Genomic DNA, 24480 nt, shown 5'->3' on the forward strand with positions numbered 1-24480 from the left:
AAAATAAACCAAATGTGATTGCTATTCAGACTGGGATGTTAAATACACTTCTGCAAAAGTAAAATTTGTGTTGAGTGATTTCTCAAGTGAGTCTCACATCATGGTAACATCTCAGATCCTGAAATTTAATATTATTTTTTTGCCAGCCCTGGGCTTGAGCTCAGGGCCTGAGCACTGTCCTTGGACTTTCTCAAGGCTAGCTCTACCACTTGAGCCTCAGCACCACTTCCGGCTTTTTTCTACATATGAACCCAGGTCTTCATGCATGCTAGGCAAGCACTCTACCACTAAGCCAAACTCCCAGCCCCCCTTTTTTATAATTTATATTCTTATACAAATTTATAACAAGGGCTGGAATTTAAGTCAGCAATAATTCTTCAGGTTTCCTGTGCAGTATGCTGTAAAACCTCTTGACTATTAGAAAAAATGCATACTTGTCAAGGAAGGAAGGTACCATAAGATTCACAAGATTACTTGATATTTGGTTCCAAATGAAAGCTTTAACCAAGAATCTACTACTCATCGAATTACTCAACCTCCTCCCTGTCACTGGATCCCTCAGATACTTGTCCAAATGTATCTTCAAATGCATAAAAAGGCAAGTGTTTTATATATATGTGGCATGTGTGTTTTATGTGTGCGCGCGCGTGTGTGTGTGTGTGTGTGTGTGTGTATGTTCAGAAGTAGCTGACCGCCATCATGAGATATGATTCCTGAACTGACTGATCATAACTATTCTTCCAGATAAATTCTCTCAAACAAGAGAACATTTGCTTTATTATTACAAGAATTTAATTCCTCTATTTTAAAAAGATTGATCACAAAGAAATAAGATGCTGCATTAGGTGGCCATAGAGTACAATGGAATATTGCTAAAGAACTGAAAACACACATGGAAGGCAGACTATTGTATTGTTGGTACTGGGGATTTAGTTGAGCCATTCCTCCAGCAGAGGCAGTGAATATTAGTTGGAAAAAATAGTGACTAAGTACTCTCAGAATTTAAATATTTGAAGGCTTTTAGTAGATGCAAAAATTTATTCTAATGCAAAAAAATAATCACTATATTCCTAGAGAATAACAACACAGAGTCTTAATTTTTAGTTACTTGGATTTATTGTTCATTTTGTCCCATCTGATGAACAGATCTCCTGATTTTCCAGAATTCTACTCAGTTGATTTGATTGCTCATGTCTGGAGATTTTGCGTTTTCAGTCATGTCTCCTTTGGATTTTAGTGCAGACTGATCATCAGCTTTGGGGAGTGGGACACTTTTTCTTACTACTTCCAGCAAAGCACATTTTGCTTTACTTAATATTGGGATGGATGGAGCCTGTTTCACACGTTGACTAGCTGGAGATGGTGATGGTTGGAAAACAGATTGTCCCTGAGGGTTTGATACAGATGATGAAGAGAAAGGTAGTAAGGACAATAAACTGAATGGAGCTGTTGGCTTTACACCAGAAGATTGTTGTGGTGGTTTCAAATCTCCAGGTGCAGATGGAGTGAAAGAAGTTTCTGAGGAAGATGTTGATGAGGGTATATCTGAAAATCTTGATGCAGTTATTGGAATAGTTTTTGACTGGGAAACTGGAACTGTTGTAGGTAAAATTGACATTGATGGGCATGAATATGAGCTTGATGGATAAACAACTGAAGTACTAGAAATTTGTTGAGTTGAATGAATTGGCTTTGATGTTTCTGATTTTGCCACTGATACATGCTGATGTTCACGTGGTATTGGCTGTGAAGAAACTGGTATTGATATAAATGAACGTCCTTGTGGTTTGGAAACTGGAAGCTTTGGTGACTTTGAACGTGGAGTAACTGAAGTTTTTGACGGTTGTACACACGGCGATTTTGAACGTGGAGTAACTGAAGTTTTTGACTGTTGTACACCTGGCGATTTTGAACGTGGAGTAACTGAAGTTTTTGACGGTTGTATACACGGCGATTTTGTTCGTGGAGTAACTGAAGTTTTTGACGGTTGAACACACGGCGATTTTGATCGTGGAGTAACTGAAGTTTTTGACGGTTGTACACACGGCGATTTTGAACGTGGAGTAACTGAAGTTTTTGACGGTTGTACACACGGCGACTTTGAACGTGGAGTAACTGAAGTTTTTGACGGTTGTACACATGATGATTTTGAACGTGCAGTAACTGGAGTTCTTGACGGTTGTACACACGGTGATTTTGAACGTGGATTAATTAAAGTTTTTGATGGTTGTACACTCGGTGATTTTGAACGTGCAGTAACTGAAGTTTTTGATGGTTGTACACACGGCGATTTTGAACGGGAAATAACTGATGTTTTTGATGGCTGTACACAAGGAGATTTTGAACGTGGAGTAATTGATGTTTTTGATTGTTGCACACATGGTGATCTTGAATGTTGAATTGAAGTTTTTGATGGTTGAATACATGGTGAGACTGAATTTGGAATAACTGGAGTTTTGTCTTTGTTTGAAATTGCTGGACTAGAAGGTACAGATGGAAATTGTACTTCTTGATCCTTTTTAACTGGATCACATACTGATTTTTTGTATTCAGGTTTAGAAGTAGTTAATGATGAATCTTCTTCAGCTGAAAGAGTTTCAAAATCTGCTTCAGGAATAGTTTCAATACAATCTGAACGTAATTCTGCAGGGGATACACCAAGGAACGTCATGTTAGAAGAAGGTTCAACTGGAGGATTTGACATCACAGAAACTCTTAATAAATCCAGCCAATTAGATGGTAAAGGAGGTGAAGGTGGTGCTGCTGGACCTATGAAAACTTCCGTTGTATGGTGAAACTCGGGTTGGAATTGAATTTCTCTTGTACCAGTTCCGTATCGGACATATTTAGACGTTATGAGAATTACGGAATCTTTGCTTTTCAAAAGTGCAGGGTTGCATAAAACATTTTCCGCTGCTCTTGTTATTTTACTTATTTCAGTGAATTGGTTGTTGGGAACTATTTCAGTGAATTGGTTGGTGGGAACTAAACTACTTTCTTCTGGCTTCTTTAAGTCTCCACAAGTGGCGTGGGTAGGATCCACTGGAACTTGATTTTGTGGCATTCTATCTGGTGGCATGTCTTTGCATGAATTGAGATCATCCAGATACTCCTCTTGATTGAGTTTTTCCTGATTTTCTTTGATTTCAGGTATAAATATTTCTTTACAAGTTTCACAGGCATACATATTATTGTGGTAATTATTTAATGCCTTGGAGACATCCTCGGAATGAGTAGGTGATGTTTGTACACTAACATCATCTTGAGTTTTATATAAGCTAGTAGATAATGGCTTAACAATATTTTCAGTCTTTGTTGGAGTGTTTGTAATTTCAGAACCTTTCTCAAACTCAGTACATTCTATGGAATCATTTTGGTTTGTGTCCTTATTTGAAATATTATTAGTGACCTGGACCACATTGTCTTGTAAAGCATGAAGTCTCACGGAAATCTGATCAACTTCTTTAGATAGATTCTTACTTGTTTCTTCAACATATTTGTTCAGGTTATTTACTTGTGTGGCTATATTACTTATTGATGTATGGATGACACAGGCCAATTCATCTTGAATTTTTTGTGGTGTCACTGTTTCATTTTTATCTTTGTTATTTTTCTCTTCATTAAATGACTTTTCAGACATGCTTTGACTTGTTAAAAACTATTGGACCTAATTTGTTTGAACAAGAATTTTGACAGAAATCCCTGAGCACGACACTCAGAAATCCAAAGGTACCTGTATAGAGAACGATAGACTGTGAGTTTGTAGGGACGTAATTCCACCACATAATAACTACAAGGGGATTGGAAAATATGCATTTTAGCAACCTCCTTTTATTCAAAATTTAAGTAAAGTTTCCTTTGAGGAACTAATCCCAGTTTGGGGGAAGCCATGATTCCTCTGAAATGAATGAAGTCTTCCAACCTGTAAGAACCTGTTCAGACTTAAAATATAGTTTGTCTTGGGGTGCTGGTTTTGTTGTCTTTTTGACTTATTTTTGCCAGTCCTGTCAGGGCCTGAGCACTATCCTTGGCCTTTCTCAAGGCTAGAACTCTACCACTTGAGCCAAAGCACCACTTCTGGCTTTTTCTAGGTATGTGGTACTGAGGAATCAAGCCTGGGTCTTCGTACATGTTAGGCAAGGACTCTACCCTCAGGTCAAACTCCCAGTCCTGTCTTTTTGATGATTGCAGTTAGATTTTTTTGCAAGTACTGGGGCTTGAACTCAAGGCCTGGGAACTGTCCCTATGCTTCATTTGCTCAAAGCTAGCACACTACCACTTGAGACACAGCACTACTTCCAACTTTTGCTGTGGCACTGAGGAATCGAACCGAGGGCTTCATTCATGCTATGCAAGCACTCTACTATTAAGCTATAATTTCAGCCTCTGTCCCGTTTCTTTTAATAGCCATTATATTAAACCTATGACTGATCTTTCAATATTCACTAACATCATCTTCCTGTCTGTCCTATTATACTCTGCCATTTCCACTTTCTCTTTGCAGTTCAATTCTACTGCTTACTCCCAACATCATTGTCCCAATGTACAACCTTCCGATTTTGACTACAAAATTTGAGGAGTTATATAGATTGCTAAATACTTTTGTCATTTACTTTTTGTGCTTATTTTTCATCTTACCACATTTTCCCTCCAAATACACATTTAATTAGATTTCTTCTGCCTTTCTGATTACCATATCCATTGCCACAAATCCCCTAACCTTCAAAAATGTACCTTACACTAGCAGTATCTTTTTATTTTCTTCTTATTACTAGCCATATGAACAGAGAGCTTTCTAATACAAAAAATTTCAACTTTTCTTCTTCAGACACTGAAGTAGATCAGGATGTTCTATGTGATGGATCTAAGTATCCACTTACTTGGTGCTTAACACTCTGATTGCTTATTGACTTACACTTCTTTTCTCTGAATGGAAAAGGAAACAGGACCGGTGTCTTAGGCACTGGGGACACATGCCTTACTATTGAAATCAACCCAAATGTAGTGATGAGAATGGACACCTGGATATAGGAAAGCTGATATACTTGAAATTTTAAAAAATGATAGTACTAGTGGCTCATGCCTATAATTCTAGCTGTTCAGTAGGCTGCGATCTGAGGATCACATTTCAAAGCCAGCCCAGGCACTAAAATCCTAAAATCCATGAGACTCATCTCCACTTAACCACCAGAAAACCGGAAGTGGCACTGTAGCTCAAGGGGTAGGGAATTAGCCTTGAGCTGAAGATCTCAGGGAGAATGCCTAGGCCAAGGGGTACATCAGTAGCCTTGAGCTGGGACAGTGCCCAGGTCCAGAGTTCAAGCCCCATGACCAACCAAAAAAATGATCAACATATGACAGATTTCAAAGATGCAGCAATCAAAGAAGATGTAACAATCAATCCATAGATAATTTAAATCAATATCTTAATCAATAATAATAATGCAGGTTAAAGTTTAATTCAATAAATATACAAAAACTTTTAAAAAGTCAAAATGAAAAGGATTGAACTTTATTACATGCAAATTGCCTCAACTTATGCAGGAAAAAAACTGACAAAATTCAATATCCTCTTGCCCGCCACACCAAGGTGGCTCATGCCTGTAATCCTAGCTACTCAGGAGGCTGAGATCTGAGGATCAAGGTTCAAAGCCATCCTGGACACAAAAGGACCTCAGATTCTTATTTCCATCTAACCTCCAGAAAATGGAAAGTGGGGCTTGGCTCAAGGGTAGGGTGGTAGCCTTGAGCTAAATGGCTCAGGGACAACACTCAGGCCCAGGGGAAGGGTGGTATAGCCTTGAGCTAAAGAGTTCAGGGACAGCGTATAAATTTTTTAGGAGGGCAGAAAGTGTCAACATCACCATTAAAAAAATCTATAGGTTGTTATGAACAGTAAGAAGAGAGGTAAAGAAACAAGGAAGACAATCTCATTCGTAATATCCTAAAGAAATTCATGGAAACAGATTTAGCTAAGGAAATATAATGGAAAGAATAAATAACTTATTAATGAAGTTCTTATGACACAGGAGTAGAATATACAATGTTAATGTAGAAGCAAAAAGGATTTTAATATCCAAAGAGGAAAAAAACTGAACAAAAAGAGTAATAATGAAGTTATAATACTCATTACACTACACTACAAACACAGGAAGAACAGCACTCTACTAACATGAAAACAGGTCTATATATAATTAATAGAATAAGACATTAAATAAGATCACACAGTAAAAGTACGTGAAAAGAATCTTCAAAATATTCTAATGGAGGGAGTCTGGTCAAAATTATGGAGAAGCAATAAGGAATCATCTCAGCTCTCTAATCAGAGATATATATGTTCCTAACTTGTACTTCCCCCCAAGACATAAACAACTAGAAAAATATAAACAGAGAATCACAAGAATGAAGAACTTATACCTAACACACACAAGGACAGAAAACATTTTCTCCACCACTCATCCCACTCCTGAAATGTTGCTCACAGCTACCAGAATCTAACCTGCAAGAACACACCATCCAGATCAGAAAACATTCACATCACCAGGACCCTGATGACTGCACACAGTGGCAAAGATCAGCAACAGCACACAATGGCCAAAAACTGTCACAGCACTGCCAGAGAGCAAAAAGCAAATCCAGAATGGTGAGTACCCTACTGCGGAATCCCTCACATAGGGAACCAGCACTGGTGGTTTCCCAGAGTGCTTGACTTAGACCCTATACCTCCTGCCTGGGAAGGATGACCACACTTGAAGCAGTCAAAGAGACCAGAGTCCTTCCTCATCCCTCCAATCCATTCAATTCCAGTGGAAGATCACTGGGAATAGTGATTAAGCATCCTCTGCAGCCCTTGCTGTTGGCAGAAAAAACTAATCTGCTGAAAGACAGTGGGATTCTGCCCCTTCTGAAGATCATGCCCATCCCAGAAATTTGAATCAAGCCTGCCCAGTCCCCACCCTAGACTGGACCCAGTGCCTGCAAGCCTGAGTAGAGCTTTCCAGCCCCAGGCTGAGTGAGCTAGGGTAGTTCACCTTCTGCAAGTTAGCCCTAGGCCAAGCACAAGCAACCTGCTCTGAAAGACCTAGCCCAGGGCCAAGAGCCTTCAGGTACAGGGCAGCAGCATGTCATTCCCCGGAAATTAGATGCCATCTCAGAACAAAGACGGTACCAGCCAAGTATACACTTAGGGACAATCTCCAACACTTGCATGTTGGAGAAGCCTATCCCAATCCAGGTCTCAGTTGGGGACAACCTCCCATCAAAGCATAGTGGGAATATGCACCCTCTCCATGATCTCCACTGCCCAGGGCTCAAACAAGATCTCAGTGCTGAAACACTACTCTCATACCTCTGGAATGAGATACCAGTTCAGGACTGAAACCACAAGGAGACCCACTATTGACTCTAAGCACAGAACTGGGCCCAGGCACTAGACTGCTGTGCCCCACATAAGGGGAATATGCCACCAGGCCTATACCTAGGCTAGAACAAGAGACTGCTCCACATATCACAGTGACCCAACAACTGACCAGGACACATTATAGTATCATTACAGGCACAAAAGGACCTGAGGCTCTTATCAACAATTGACCTCTACTGGAAGTGGAGCTTGGCTCGGTAAGGCAGTAGTCTTGAACTGAAGAGCTCAGGGACAACACCAAGGCCTAAGGGTAGAGGGTTAGCATTGAGCTGAAGAGTTCAGGGACAGTGCCCAGGCAGAGTTGAAGCCCCATGACCCGCAAAAAACAAAGAGAGAGCGAGGGAGAGAGGGAGAGAGAGAGAGAGAAAGGGCCTAAACTGAGCCACAAAGATAATCCAGTTAAGTAGGCCAATAACACGCAAGAAGATTGAGCAGATAACCAACAGGAAAAATCCAGGCCTGAACGGATTCACCACTGAATTCTTTAAGACTAGTAAAGACTAATATCAATACTCCCAAAGCTTTCCTATGAAACAGAAACAGAGGGACCAATTCCAAACTCAGTCAAGAAAGCCAATATCACACTCATTCCCAAACTAGCTAAGGATTCAACAAAACAAAGAAAATCACAGACCAATATCTTTGATGAGCACAGATGCAAAGCTCTTTAATAAGTTACTAGCCAACCTAATCAGGAACAAATTTTAAAAATCATACTTATGACCAAGTAGACTTCACCATATAGATGCAAGGCAAGTTTAACATATACAAATCAATAAATGTAATTCACCATGTCAACAGAGCCAAGGAGAAGAAATACGTAATCATTTCAATAGACATATTAAAACCATTTAACAAAATATATCTTTTCATGTTTAAAGCTTTGGATAAGTTCAGAATAGAAGGAATATTCTCTGAATAAATAAAAACTTTATATGACCTACCAACAGCCAGAAAACATCATACTGAATGGGGAAAAAGTAAAAACATTTATCCTAAAATCAAGAACAAGGCAAGGATGTTCACTCTCTCCACTCCACTACAATATAATTCTGGATTTCCTAACCAGAGCAATAAGGCAAGAAAAGAACGTTAAAGTGTTTCTCATGGGGAAAGAATAAATTAAACAACCTTTAATCTTACACCTAAAGGACCCAAGAAATTCCATTCCCAAGCTCCTAGAGCTGATCAACTGCTTTCTAAAAGTAGCAGAATACAAAACTGACCCAAAAAATCAATAGCCTTTCTGGATGCCAACAATGGACTAACCAAAAGGAAAATCATGAAAACAAGTTCATTTTTAATAGCCTCAAAAATGTCTCTAGGTATTAACATAGACTTCAAAATCGAAAAACTATAAAATCTGAAGAAAGAAATCAGAGAACCCCAAGAAATGGAATGACCTTCTATATTCATAGGTAGCATCAATATTGTGAAAATTGCCAAACTGAGAAAAATGATACACAAATTCAATGCAATTCCCATCAAAATCCCAATAACCTTCTTTAATGATGTAGGGGAAACAATCCAAACATTCATTCATGTGGAACAACAAAAAAACTAGACTAGCCAAAGCAATTCTAATCCAAAAAAATGCAATGAGGGTGATATCACAATCTACTACAAAGCTATAGTAACAAAAACTGGGCAGTAATACAAAAATAGACCCAAAGATCAATGAAATCAACAGAAATAAAATATACTTAGAGTCATCTGGTATTTGATAAGGAAATCAAATATATACAGTCAGGGAGAAGGAGCCGGCAGTTTGGCCTAATGGTAGAGTGCTTGCCTAGCATGCATGAAGACCCGGGTTTGATTCCTCGGCACCACATATATAGAAAAGAAAGCCGGAAGTGGTGCTGAGGCTCAAATGGTAGAGCTCTAGCCTTGAGAAAATCCAAGGACAGTGCTCAGGCCCTGAGCTTACGCGAAAAATATACAGCCATCAGAGAAAATTCAAACTAGACCAGTTTGTCATGAGGCACCAATATCAATTCAAAGTGGATGAGACTTCAACATCAGACCTAAAACTGAGAAACATTAGAACATAGATATAGGCAGAAACTTCTTGAATGAATCCCAGGGCCACAACAGATGAAAAACACTTTAAAATGGGACTATATGAAAATAAAAAGTTTCTGCACAGCTAAGGAACTAATTACTAACGTAGAAAGACAGTCAACCAACTGGGAAAAGATCTTTATCCGCAGTACATCAGAAAAAGGCTTAATATCCAGTATGCACAAGGAAGTAAAGAAACTAACCTCTCCCAAACCTAATAAACTGATCATTAAATGGAGGAAGCAGATAAGGAGAAACATCTCAGACGTGAAAGGAATGGCAAAGAAATATGAGGAAATGTTCATTATCCCAGGTCATAAAAAGAAATACAAATCAAACAACTCTGAGATTCCATCTCACCCCAGTAAGATTGGCCAACGTTGTGAATTTGAAAAACAAATGTTGGTGGGAATGTGGGAGAAAGGAATCCTACAGCACTGTTGGTGTGAATGTAAAGTAGTATAGAAGTCTGGAGGTTCCTCAGTAAATTAAACATAGACCTTCTCTATGGCCCAGCCATACCACTCCTGGGCATCTTCCCTGAGCATCATAAACCAAGATATGATAAGAACACCTACACATGCATGTTTATTGATACACTAGTCACAATAGCCAAGATATGGAAACAACCCAGATGCCCCACAATAGATGAGTGGATTCAAAAAACATGGTCTTATACACTATGGAATTTTACACAGCCATTAGAAAGAATAAAATAATGTCCTTCGCAGGGAAAAAAACACATGTTCTCTCTGGCATCTGCAAAATTTCTTAGGAACACAAACTGAACTTTAGATCTAACCAAAAGCATCTTTTACCCTTTGGTCCTTACTCTGATATCTGGTCAACAGCTCCCTGTCCTCAGCTTTTAACTTGTGGTAACACAGAAACATTGCCCTGATGTCACAATGGCTACAGTTACATTAGCAGTGAAATCAAAATGGCTTCCTGGTCATGGAGTCCACGTTGGGACTACGTGCTCCTGGAGTTCTTTTTCTAAATGTGCAGAGATATAGGTGGACACAGTGACTCACACATGTAAGTCTAGCTACTCAGGAGACAGAGATCAGAGGATCGTGGTTCAAAGCCATCCCAGGCATTAAAGACTGTGAGACACTTATCTCCAATTAACAACCAAAAAACAAGAAGTGGTGCTTTGGCTTAAAGACTAGGGTGGTAGCCTTGAGCTGAAGAGCTCAGGGACAGTGTCCAGGCCCAGAGTTCAAGTCCAACAACTGACCAAAAAATGCGCAGATACGCAGAGTGGAAGAATGTGGCCTAGAGGTAGAGTGCTTCACTAGCATGCATGAGGCCTAGAGTTCAATGCCATGATCACACACAGAGACACATATACACACACACATACACATGCACCACATAATGCCAGACACACACACAGACACACACACAGACACACACACACACACACACACACACACACACACGCACCACAGAATACCAGAATTGGTGCTATGAAAGAGTGCTAGTCTTAAGAAAGGCCAAGGAGAGTGTGAAGCATCAGTACTGGCAAAAAAATGTGCAAAGATATTGTGAAAATAGTGTGTGTGTGTGTGTGTGTGTGTGTGTGCCTGTCCTAAGCCCTGAATTCAAGGAATGAGTGCTTTCCATTAGCTTTTCACCCAAGTTAAGCACTCACTCTACCATAACTACATTTACAGCATTTGCTTTCCTTTCAGGCCTGCTTTGTACCTAGATCCTTAGCGCATAGCAGCATATGTAACAAAGAAATAGAACTATGTCTTAACAAATTTGAAAATATTCTGCAATAAACTTGTTGAAAAGGAACTATACATATGAAGAATATAAAAAGTATTCCCTCTTGTTCTACTAATACCTACTTCAAAAAAATCTACTACAATGGAATACAAACTTACATTTCTTGAAACATCTGTAATTTCTTTAGGACCCAAGAGTGAAACGTGGCTATTGAGTTCCTACCAAAAGCATCTTGTACCCTCTTTGGTCTTCCTCTGATATCTGGTCAACAGCTCCCTGTCCTCAGCTTTGAACTAGATGTAACATAGCAACACTGCCCATATGTCAGAATGTCTATGGTTACATCAGCAGTGAAATTAAAATGGCTGCCCAGTCATGGAGTATATCTAGGGTCTACTTGCTCCTACAATTAATTTCATAAATGTACATAGATATTATCAAAAAGAGAAATAGTACAATCTGTACCAGTTCTGGGGCTTGAACTCAAGGCCTCAGTGCTTTTCCTTAGCTATTCATTCAAGTTTAGTACTCACTCTACCATATGACCACAGCTCTACTTCCAGCATATTTTTCAGTTAATTAGAAATAAGAGTCTCAAAGACTTTCCTTTCTGGCCGGGCTCTGGACCATGATATATGGAGTTCAGTGTCATGTGAGCTGAGGTTGTAGACATGACCAAACAGCCAGCAAAAGCAGTAGTACTACGTAATAAATTTGAAAATAACTTCTAGAATTAACCAATTCAAAAGAAACTATACATATATGGGGAAATATCGAAAGGATTTACTCTGAATCTATTAACATACTTCATACAAGCAAAGCATAATGTAAAGAAAAACTGTCTTACCTTCTTTGAAGCATCTGCAAATTTCCTTAGGAACACAAGCTGAACTGTTGCTATTTAGATCACACTAAAAGCATTTGTACTCATTGGGGCTTACTCTGCTGGCTGATCAACAGCTCCCTGCCCTCAGCTTTGAACTAGACGTAACACAGCAACTCTGCCCTGATGTCAGAATGGCTATGGTTACATCAGCAGTGAAATCAAAATGGCTGCCTGGTCATGGAGTCCACCTTGGGACTACTTCCTCCTGGAGTAATTTCATAACTGTGCAGTGTTATCCCTGGGCACATTGGCTCACACCTCTAATTCTAGCTAAGCAGGAGGCTGAGATCTGAGGGTCGCGTTTCAAAGCCAGTCCCGACACTAAAACTGTGAGACTTATCTCATATTAACAACACTTGTCTCCAAATGAAACAGGAAGTGTTTCTGTGGCTCAAGTGGGAGGATGGTAGCCTTAAACTGAAGAGCGCAGGGGCAGCACACACACCTTGAGCTCAAGTCCTACAATTGATCAAGAAAAAAAAAATAACAGAGGTCCACAAACATTGCCTGGTGGTAGAGTGCTTGACTAGCATGTGTTAAGACATGAGTTTGTTTTCATGGTACCATACACTCACACAAAGACACTCACACTCACATACACACACACACACACACACACACACACACACACAAGTGCGCGCGCGCGCGCGCGTGTGCACACGCACACACACACATTCCTGGGAGTATTGCTATGATAGAGACCTAGTCTTGAGAAAGGCCAAAGACAGTTCTCAGGAACTAGTTCAAGCCTCAATACTGGCAAAAAGAAAATGTACAGATATATTCTAACAGAAAATAAAACATACTGTGTGTGTGTGTGTGTGTGTGCACTTGTGTGTGTTTATTAGTTTGGGGGCTTGAATTCAAGGACTGAGTGGTTTCCCTTACCTTTTCACAAATGCTTACAACTCTATGAAAAGTGTATTTGCATCATTTCCATTCTTTGAGGCTTGGCTCTGAACCTGGATGCTTGAAGCTTAGTCTCATATGTAACTGGAATTATAAGCATGAGGAACCAGCACACAACAAAAATGGAACTATGAACAAATTTGAAAATAACTATTCTGGCCTTAACTTTTTGAATGGGAACTATACAAATGAAGGGAATTATATGAAGTATTCCCTCTTGTTCTATTAATACATACTTCAAAAAATCTACCACAGTAGAATACAAACTTACCTTTGTTGAAACATCTGCAATATCTTTAGGAACCATGAGTAAACTGTGGCTATTGAGAACCTACCAAAATCATCTTGTACCCTCTATGGTCTTCCTCTGATATCTGGTCAAAAGCTCCCTGTCCTCAGCTTTGAACTAGATGTAATATAGCAACACTGCCCTTATGTCAGAATGGCTATGGTTACATCAGCAATGAAATAAAAATGGGTACCTGGTCATGGAGTCCATCGTGGGCCTACTTCCTCCTGGAGATATTTCATAAATGAGCGGAGACATGTCTGGGTGCATTGGCTCACACCTCTAATTCAAGCTACTCAGGAGGCTGAGATCTGAGGGCCGGGTTTTGAAGCTAGCCTGGACACTAAAACTGTAAGACTCTTATCTCCAATTAACAAAAATTGTCGAAACAGGAAGTGTTTCTTTGGCTCAAGTGGGATGGTGGTAGCCTTTAATTGAAGATCTCACGGGCAGCATACAAGACTTGAGTTTAAGTCCTACAACTGATCAAGTAAAAAAATGTGCAGTGGGCCACGAATATGACCTGGTAGTAGAGTGCTTGACTAGGATGCATGAAGCCCTGAGTCTGTATTCATGGTATCTTACACTCACACAAGGACACTCACACGCGCACGCACACACACACACACACACACACACACACACACACACACACACAATACATTTAGGAACCATCAGTGAACTGTGGCTATTGAGATCCTACCAATACCCTCTTTAGTCTTCCTCTGATATCTGGTCAACAGCTCCCTTTCCTCAGCTTTGAACTAGACGTAACATAGCAACTCTGCCCTGATGTCAGAATGGCTATGGTTCACATCAGCAGTGAAATCAAAATGGCTGACTGGTGATGGAGTCCACCTTGGTCCTACTTCCTTCTGGAGTTGTTTCATAAATGAGCAGAGATATATCTGGGCGCTTTGGCTCACACCTGTAATTCAAGCTACTCAGGAGGCTGAGATCGGAGGGTTGCTTTTCAAAGCCTGCCCGGACTCTAAAACAGTGAGACTCTTACCTCCAATTAACAAAACATTTCTCCAATTCAATCAGGAAGTGTTGCTGTGCCTCCAGTAGGAGGGTGGGAGCCTTAAACTGAAGAGCTCAGGGGCGGCATACAGGCATTGAGTTAAAGTCCTACAACTGATGAAGAAAAAAAAATGTGCAGAGGGACACGAATATGTCCTTTTGGTAGAGTGCTTTTCTAGCATGCACGAACCGCTGACTTTGTTTTCATGGTACTGTGCACTCACAGAAGGACACTCACACACGGACACTAACACCCACACACCCACATGCCCAGGAGAACTGCTATGTTCTAGTCTTGAGAAAGGCCGAAGACAGTTCTCAGGAACTAGTTCAAGCCTCAATACTTGGAAAAAGAAAATAATTAACAAAAAAATAATTAACAAAAAAAAACACTGTGTGTGAGTCTGTGTGTGTGTGTGTGTGTGTGTGTGCACATGAGTGTATTTGCTAGTCTTGGGGCTTGAATTCAAGGCCTGAGTGGTTTCTCCTGCCTTTTCACACATATTTAAAACCTATCCTAACCACTTCCATCATTTCCTTTCTTTAAGGATTGGCTCTTTACATGGATGCTTCAAGCTTAGCGTCATATGTAACTGGAATTAAAGGCATGAGGAACGATAACACAAGAGAAATGGAATTAGAAACAAATTTGGGAATAATGGTAATGGACTTAACTTGTTGAAAGGGATATACCCATGATGGGAAATATATGAAACATCTCCAATGTATTTTGGAACCATGAGTGAACTGTGGCAGATCTCAGCCTTCTGCATGAGGATCGTATTTAAATTTGGCCTGGGCACTAAACACTGAGATATTTAGAGATATTTATCTCCAATTTTCAACTCTTGGCTCCAATTAAAACCAGAAATTGTACTGGGTCTCATGTGGTAGGATGTTGTCCTAGAGCTAAGCAACTCAGAGACAGCACCAATGTCTAGAACTCAAGTCCCATAACTGACAAACAATATTCAGAGGGCCATGAATGTGGCCTAATGTTAAGTGTGCTTCATCTTGTCAAGCACTCTGAGTTTGATTCCTTGGTATCACAGAAACACACATACGCGTGAACACACACACACACACACACACACACACAACGATCACAAAAAATGATCACACACATCACCAATAAACAAAAAATAACAGGTTGGATGCTGTGGATGCTGTGTTAGAGTCTTAATGTTGAGAACTACCAGGTACAGTATTCCCTATCGTTCTATTAATATGTACGTCAAAAACTACTACAATAGAATACAAACTTACCTTTTCTGAAACATCTCCAATACATTTAGGAACCATGAGTGAACTGTGGCCATTGAGATCCTACCAAAAGCATGTTGTACCCTCTCTGGTCTTCCTCTGATATCTGGTCCACAGCTCCCTTTCCTCAGCTTTGAACTAGACGTAACATAGCAACTCTGCCCTGATGTCAGAATGGCTATGGTTACATCAGCAGTGAAATCAAAATGGCTGCCTGGTCATGGAGTCCACCTTGGGACTACTTCCTCCTGGAGTAATTTCATAACTGAGCAGTGTTATCCCTGGGCACATTGGCTCACACCTCTAATTCTAGCTAAGCAGGAGGCTGAGATCTGAGGATCGTGTTTAAATCTGGCCTGGGCACTAAACACTCTGACATATTTATCTTCAATTTTCAAATCTTGTCTCCAATTAAAACCAGAAATGGTCCTGTGTCTCATGTGGTAGGTTGTTATTCTACTGCTGAAAGGCTCGGTGTCAGCACCCATGTCTAGAATTCAAGTCCCATAACAGACCAAGGAACAATATGCAGAGGGCCAGGAATGTGGTCTAGTGTTAGAGTGCTTGACAAGCATGGATCAAGCCCTGAGTTTGATATCTTGGTACCACAAAAACGCACATACACACACACACACACACACACACACACACACACACTCACAGACATACACACACAGACAAACACACACAGACACACACAGACACAAGCATACCAATAAAAAAAATACAGTTTGGATTATGTGGTATAGTCCTATACTTGAGAAGACCAGGTACAGCTCTCAGGACTTCAGATCTAGACAATGCACTGGCAAAAGGAAAAATATATATTTAAAAATACATATTACCCTGTATTAGTGTGTGTCAGTGGGTATGTGTGTGCATGTGCCTGTGAGTGCATGTGTGTTTGTGTACATGCCTGTCGGTCCTGGGGCTTGAATTCAAGGACTGAGTCTTTTCCCAAACCTTTTCATACCATCCTTTGTAACTGGAATTATAGGCAAGAGACACCAGCACCTAACAGAAATAATTTGAGAATAACTAGTTTAGAATTAACTTGTTGAAAGGGAACTATACACATGTAGGGAACTATATCATGATTTCCCTGTCTTTCTATGAATAAAGACTTCAAACTTACATTTGGAATAGAAAGTTACCTTCTTTGAAACATCTGCAATTTCTTCAAGAACCAAGAGTGAACGGTGGCAATTGAATTCCTACCAAAAGCATATTGTACCCTTTGGGCTTACTCTGATTTCTGGTCAACAGCTTCCTGTCCTCAGCTTTGAACTAGACGTAACATAGCAACATTGCCCTGATGTCAGAATGGCTATGTTACATCAGCAGTGAAATAAAAATGGCTGCCTGGTGGTGGAGTCCACCTTGGTCTTACTTCCTCCTGTGGTTATTTCATACATGAGCTGAGATATATCTGGACACTTTGGCTCACACCTGTAATTCAATCTACTCGGGCGCTGACATCGAAGGGTCCTGTTTCAAAGCCTCCCGGAGTCTAAAACTGTGAGACTCTTACCTCCAATCAACAAAGCATTTCTCCAATTGAATCAGGAAGTGTTGCTGTGCCTCAAGTAGGAGGGTGGGAGCCTTAAACTGAAGAGCTCAGGGGCGGCATACAGGCATTGAGTTCAAGTCCTACAACTGCTGAAGAAATACAAATGTGCAGAGGGACACGAATATGGCCTTTTGGTAGAGTGCTTTTCTAGCATGCATGAACCGCTGAGTTTGTTTGCATGGTACCATGCACTCACACAAGGACACTCACAGGCAGACACAAACAGGCACACACCCACATGCCCAGGAGGACTGCTATGGTACAGTTCTAGTCTTTCGAAAGGCTGAAGACAGTTCTCAGGAACTAGTTCAAGCCTCAATACTTGGAAAAAGAAAAATGTACAGATATATTCTAACAGAAAACAAAACATACTAAGTGATTCTGTGTGTGTGTGTGCACATGTGTGTATTTGCTAGTCTTGGGGCTTTAATTCAAGGCCTGAGTGGTTTCTCTTGCCTTTTCACACATATTTAAAACTCTATCCTAACCTTTCCATCATTTCCTTTCTTTAAGGATTGGCTCTTTACATGGATGCTTCAAGCTTAGCGTCATATGTAACTGGAATTAAAGGCATGAGGAACAATAACACAACAGAAATGGAACTAGGAAGAAATATGAGAATATCGATAATGGCCTTAACTAGCTGAAAGGGAACTATACCCATGAAGGGAAATATATGAAATATTCCCTCTTGATCTATTAATGCGGACTTCAAAAACTCTACTACAATAGAATACAACTTACCTTTTTTGAAACATCTCCAATATATTTTGGAACCATGAGTGGACTGTGACTATCGAGATTCTACCAAAAGCATGTTGTACCCTCTTTGGTCTTCCTCTGATATCTGGTCAACAGCTCCCTGTCCTCAGCTTTCAACTAGACGTAACATAGCAACACTCTGTGATGTCAGAATGGCTATGGTTCACATCAGCAGTGAAATCAAAATGGCTGCCTGGTCATGGAGTCCACCTTGGGCATACATCCTCCTGGAGTTATTTCATAAATGAGTAGTAATATCTTGGGCACATTGGCTCACACCTCTAATTCTAGTTATGCAGGAGGCTGAGATCTGAGGATCGTATTTAAATCTGGCCTGGGCACTAAACACTGAGATATTTAGAGATATTTATCTCCAATTTTCAACTCTTGGCTCCAATTAAAACCAGAAATTGTACTGGGTCTCATGTGGTAGGTTGTTGTCCAGGGGCTAAGCAGCACAGAGACAGCACCCATGTCTAGAACTCAAGTCCCATAACTGACAAACATTAGGCCATGAATGTGGCCTAATGTTAAGTGTGCTTGATCTTGTCAAGCATTCTGAGTTTGATTCCTTGGTATCACAGAAACACACATACGCGCGAACACACACACACACACACACACACACACACACACACACACAGACACACACACACACACACAATGATCACAAAAAATGATCACACACATCACCAATAAACAAAAAATAACAGATTGGATGCTGTAGATGCTGTGTTAGAGTCTTAATCTTGAGAACTACCAGGTACAGTTCTCAAGACTTCAGATCTAGACACTGCTCTGGCAAAATGAAAATTATCTATAGATATTTAAAAACATATTATCCTGTATTTGCGTGTATATTTATATATGTGTGTGTCCATGTGTGTGCAAGTGTGTTTGTGTACATGTCTGCACGTCCTGGGTCTTGAATTTAAGGACTGATGGTTTTCCCTTATCTTTTCATAGCATCCTTTTTCACTGGAATTAGACGCAAGAACCACCATCACCCAACAGAAATAGAAGAATTAACAAATTTGAGAATAACTATTCTGGCCTTAACTTGTTGAAAGGGAACTATACACATGTAGGGAAATATATCATGATTTTCCTCTCTTTCTATGAATAAATACTTCAAAATTACAACTGGACTGAGGCTTTTCCCATACCTTTGTAACTGGAATTACAGGCATGAGGAACCAGCACACAACAGAAATGGAAGTATGAACAAATTTGAGAATAACTATTCCGGCTTTAACTTGTTGAAAGGGACCTATACACATGAAGGGAAATATATGAAGTATTCCCTCTCGTTCTATTAATATGTACGTCAAAAACTACTACAATAGAATACAAACATACCTTTTCTGAAACATCTCCAATACATTTAGGAACCATGAGTGAACTGTGGCCATTGAGATCCTACCAAAAGCATGTTGTACTCTCTTTGGTCTTCCTCTGATATCTGGTCCACAGCTCCCTTTCCTCAGCTTTGAACTAGACGTAACATAGCAACTCTGCCCTGATGTCAGAATGGCTATGGTTACATCAGCAGTGAAATCAAAATGGCTGCCTGGTCATGGAGTCCACCTTGGGACTACTTCCTCCTGGAGTAATTTCATAACTGTGCAGTGTTATCCCTGGGCACATTGGCTCACACCTCTAATTCTAGCTAAGCAGGAGGCTGAGATCTGAGGATCGTGTTTAAATCTGGCCTGGGCACTAAACACTCTGACATATTTATCTTCAATTTTCAAATCTTGTCTCCAATTAAAACCAGAAATGGTCCTGTGTCTCATGTGGTAGGTTGTTATTCTACTGCTGAAAGGCTCGGTGTCAGCACCCATGTCTAGAATTCCAGTCCCATAACAGACCAAGGAACAATATGCAGAGGGCCAGGAATGTGGTCTAGTGTTAGAGTGCTTGACAAGCATGGATCAAGCCCTGAGTTTGATATCTTGGTACCACAAAAACGCACATACACACACACACACACACACACACACACACTCACAGACATACACACACAGACAAACACACACAGACACACACATACACAAGCATACCAACAAAAAAAATACAGTTTGGATTATGTGGTATAGTCCTATACTTGAGAAGACCAGGTACAGCTCTCAGGATTTCAGATCTAGACAATGCACTGGCAAAAGGAAAGATATATATTTAAAAATATATATTATCCTGTATTAGTGTGTGTCAGTGGGTATGTGTGTGCATGTGCCTGTGTGTGCATGTGTGTCTGTGTACATGCCTGTCGGTCCTGGGGCTTGAATTCAAGGACTGAGTCTTTTCCCAAACCTTTTCATACCATCCTTTGTAACTGGAATTATAGGCAAGAGACACCAGCACCTAACAGAAATAATTTGAGAATAACTAGTTTAGAATTAACTTGTTGAAAGGGAACTATACACATGTAGGGAACTATATCATGATTTCCCTGTCTTTCTATGAATAAAGACTTCAAACTTACATTTGGAATAGAAAGTTACCTTCTTTGAAACATCTGCAATTTCTTCAAGAACCAAGAGTGAACGGTGGCAATTGAATTCCTACCAAAAGCATATTGTACCCTTTGGGCTTACTCTGATTTCTGGTCAACAGCTTCCTGTCCTCAGCTTTGAACTAGACGTAACATAGCAACATTGCCCTGATGTCAGAATGGCTATGTTACATCAGCAGTGAAATAAAAATGGCTGCCTGGTGATGGAGTCCACCTTGGTCTTACTTCCTCCTGTGGTTATTTCATACATGAGCTGAGATATATCTGGACACTTTGGCTCACACCTGTAATTCAATCTACTCGGGCGCGGACATCGAAGGGTCCTGTTTCAAAGCCTCCCGGAGTCTAAAACTGTGAGACTCTTACCTCCAATCAACAAAGCATTTCTCCAATTGAATCAGGAAGTGTTGCTGTGCCTCAAGTAGGAGGGTGGGAGCCTTAAACTGAAGAGCTCAGGGGCGGCATACAGGCATTGAGTTCAAGTCCTACAACTGCTGAAGAAATACAAATGTGCAGAGGGACACGAATATGGCCTTTTGGTAGAGTGCTTTTCTAGCATGCATGAACCGCTGAGTTTGTTTGCATGGTACCATGCACTCACACAAGGACACTCACAGGCAGACACTAACAGGCACACACCCACATGCCCAGGAGGACTGCTATGGTACAGTTCTAGTCTTTCGAAAGGCTGAAGACAGTTCTCAGGAACTAGTTCAAGCCTCAATACTTGGAAAAAGAAAAATGTACAGATATATTCTAACAGAAAACAAAACATACTAAGTGATTCTGTGTGTGTGTGTGCACATGTGTGTATTTGCTAGTCTTGGGGCTTTAATTCAAGGCCTGAGTGGTTTCTCTTGCCTTTTCACACATATTTAAAACTCTATCCTAACCTTTCCATCATTTCCTTTCTTTAAGGATTGGCTCTTTACATGGATGCTTCAAGCTTAGCGTCATATGTAACTGGAATTAAAGGCATGAGGAACAATAACACAACAGAAATGGAACTAGGAAGAAATATGAGAATATCGATAATGGCCTTAACTAGCTGAAAGGGAACTATACCCATGAAGGGAAATATATGAAATATTCCCTCTTGATCTATTAATATGTACGTCAAAAACTCTACTACAATAGAATACAAACATACCTTTTCTGAAACATCTCCAATACATTTAGGAACCATGAGTGAACTGTGACTATCGAGATTCTACCAAAAGCATGTTGTACTCTCTTTGGTCTTCCTCTGATATCTGGTCCACAGCTCCCTTTCCTCAGCTTTCAACTAGACGTAACATAGCAACACTCTGTGATGTCAGAATGGCTATGGTTCACATCAGCAGTGAAATCAAAATGGCTGCCTGGTCATGGAGTCCACCTTGGGCATACATCCTCCTGGAGTTATTTCATAAATGAGTAGTAATATCTTGGGCACATTGGCTCACACCTCTAATTCTAGTTATGCAGGAGGCTGAGATCTGAGGATCGTATTTAAATCTGGCCTGGGCACTAAACACTGAGATATTTAGAGATATTTATCTCCAATTTTCAACTCTTGGCTCCAATTAAAACCAGAAATTGTACTGGGTCTCATGTGGTAGGTTGTTGTCCAGGGGCTAAGCAGCACAGAGACAGCACCCATGTCTAGAACTCAAGTCCCATAACTGACAAACATTAGGCCATGAATGTGGCCTAATGTTAAGTGTGCTTGATCTTGTCAAGCATTCTGAGTTTGATTCCTTGGTATCACAGAAACACACATACGCGCGAACACACACACACACACACACACACACACACACACAGACACACACACACACACACAATGATCACAAAAAATGATCACACACATCACCAATAAACAAAAAATAACAGATTGGATGCTGTAGATGCTGTGTTAGAGTCTTAATCTTGAGAACTACCAGGTACAGTTCTCAAGACTTCAGATCTAGACACTGCTCTGGCAAAATGAAAATTATCTATAGATATTTAAAAACATATTATCCTGTATTTGCGTGTATATTTATATATGTGTGTGTCCATGTGTGTGCAAGTGTGTTTGTGTACATGTCTGCACGTCCTGGGTCTTGAATTTAAGGACTGATGGTTTTCCCTTATCTTTTCATAGCATCCTTTTTCACTGGAATTAGAGGCAAGAACCACCATCACCCAACAGAAATAGAAGAATTAACAAATTTGAGAATAACTATTCTGGCCTTAACTTGTTGAAAGGGAACTATACACATGTAGGGAAATATATCATGATTTTCCTCTCTTTCTATGAATAAATACTTCAAAATTACAACTGGACTGAGGCTTTTCCCATACCTTTGTAACTGGAATTACAGGCATGAGGAACCAGCACACAACAGAAATGGAAGTATGAACAAATTTGAGAATAACTATTCCGGCTTTAACTTGTTGAAAGGGACCTATACACATGAAGGGAAATATATGAAGTATATGTTACTAGACGTAACATAGCAACTCTGCCCTGATGTCAGAATGGCTATGGTTACATCAGCAGTGAAATCAAAATGGCTGCCTGGTCATGGAGTCCACCTTGGGACTACTTCCTCCTGGAGTAATTTCATAACTGTGCAGTGTTATCCCTGGGCACATTGGCTCACACCTCTAATTCTAGCTAAGCAGGAGGCTGAGATCTGAGGATCGTGTTTAAATCTGGCCTGGGCACTAAACACTCTGACATATTTATCTTCAATTTTCAAATCTTGTCTCCAATTAAAACCAGAAATGGTCCTGTGTCTCATGTGGTAGGTTGTTATTCTACTGCTGAAAGGCTCGGTGTCAGCACCCATGTCTAGAATTCAAGTCCCATAACAGACCAAGGAACAATATGCAGAGGGCCAGGAATGTGGTCTAGTGTTAGAGTGCTTGACAAGCATGGATCAAGCCCTGAGTTTGATATCTTGGTACCACAAAAACGCACATACACACACACACACACACACACACACACTCACAGACATACACACACAGACAAACACACACAGACACACACATACACAAGCATACCAACAAAAAAAATACAGTTTGGATTATGTGGTATAGTCCTATACTTGAGAAGACCAGGTACAGCTCTCAGGATTTCAGATCTAGACAATGCACTGGCAAAAGGAAAGATATATATTTAAAAATATATATTATCCTGTATTAGTGTGTGTCAGTGGGTATGTGTGTGCATGTGCCTGTGTATGCATGTGTGTCTGTGTACATGCCTGTCGGTCCTGGGGCTTGAATTCAAGGACTGAGTCTTTTCCCAAACCTTTTCATACCATCCTTTGTAACTGGAATTATAGGCAAGAGACACCAGCACCTAACAGAAATAATTTGAGAATAACTAGTTTAGAATTAACTTGTTGAAAGGGAACTATACACATGTAGGGAACTATATCATGATTTCCCTGTCTTTCTGTGAATAAAGACTTCAAACTTACATTTGGAATAGAAAGTTACCTTCTTTGAAACATCTGCAATTTCTTCAAGAACCAAGAGTGAACGGTGGCAATTGAATTCCTACCAAAAGCATATTGTACCCTTTGGGCTTACTCTGATTTCTGGTCAACAGCTTCCTGTCCTCAGCTTTGAACTAGACGTAACATAGCAACATTGCCCTGATGTCAGAATGGCTATGTTACATCAGCAGTGAAATAAAAATGGCTGCCTGGTGATGGAGTCCACCTTGGTCTTACTTCCTCCTGTGGTTATTTCATACATGAGCTGAGATATATCTGGACACTTTGGCTCACACCTGTAATTCAATCTACTCGGGCACGGACATCGAAGGGTCCTGTTTCAAAGCCTCCCGGAGTCTAAAACTGTGAGACTCTTACCTCCAATCAACAAAGCATTTCTCCAATTGAATCAGGAAGTGTTGCTGTGCCTCAAGTAGGAGGGTGGGAGCCTTAAACTGAAGAGCTCAGGGGCGGCATACAGGCATTGAGTTCAAGTCCTACAACTGCTGAAGAAATACAAATGTGCAGAGGGACACGAATATGGCCTTTTGGTAGAGTGCTTTTCT

The 24480-nt window shown here is 40.3% G+C and overlaps 1 protein-coding gene across 6 annotated transcripts; it reads right to left on the reverse strand.

The window, feature by feature from the left end:
* Positions 1-1113: 1113 nt before the first annotated feature.
* LOC150041084 (uncharacterized) lies at positions 1114-17958 on the reverse strand. Of its 6 annotated transcripts, none has more exons than XM_090326253.1 (2): positions 17906-17958; positions 1114-3733 (listed from the first exon to the last, which is right to left on the reverse strand). In XM_090326253.1, exon 2 carries the CDS (start codon positions 3638-3640, stop codon positions 1172-1174), a length of 2469 nt encoding a protein of 822 aa, XP_090182379.1. In that variant the 5' UTR covers positions 3641-3733; positions 17906-17958; the 3' UTR covers positions 1114-1171. The 6 variants fall into 6 exon arrangements, with proteins under 6 accessions (XP_090182379.1, XP_090182382.1, XP_090182380.1 ...); XM_090326256.1 differs by lacking the exon at positions 17906-17958 and adding an exon at positions 17123-17141; XM_090326254.1 differs by lacking the exon at positions 17906-17958 and adding an exon at positions 16746-16815.
* Positions 17959-24480: the final 6522 nt, after the last annotated feature.

This window comes from Megascapheus bottae, chromosome X, assembly GCF_031878675.1.
Source record: "Megascapheus bottae isolate mThoBot1 chromosome X, mThoBot2.hap1, whole genome shotgun sequence".
Taxonomy (NCBI): Eukaryota; Metazoa; Chordata; class Mammalia; order Rodentia; family Geomyidae; genus Megascapheus; species Megascapheus bottae.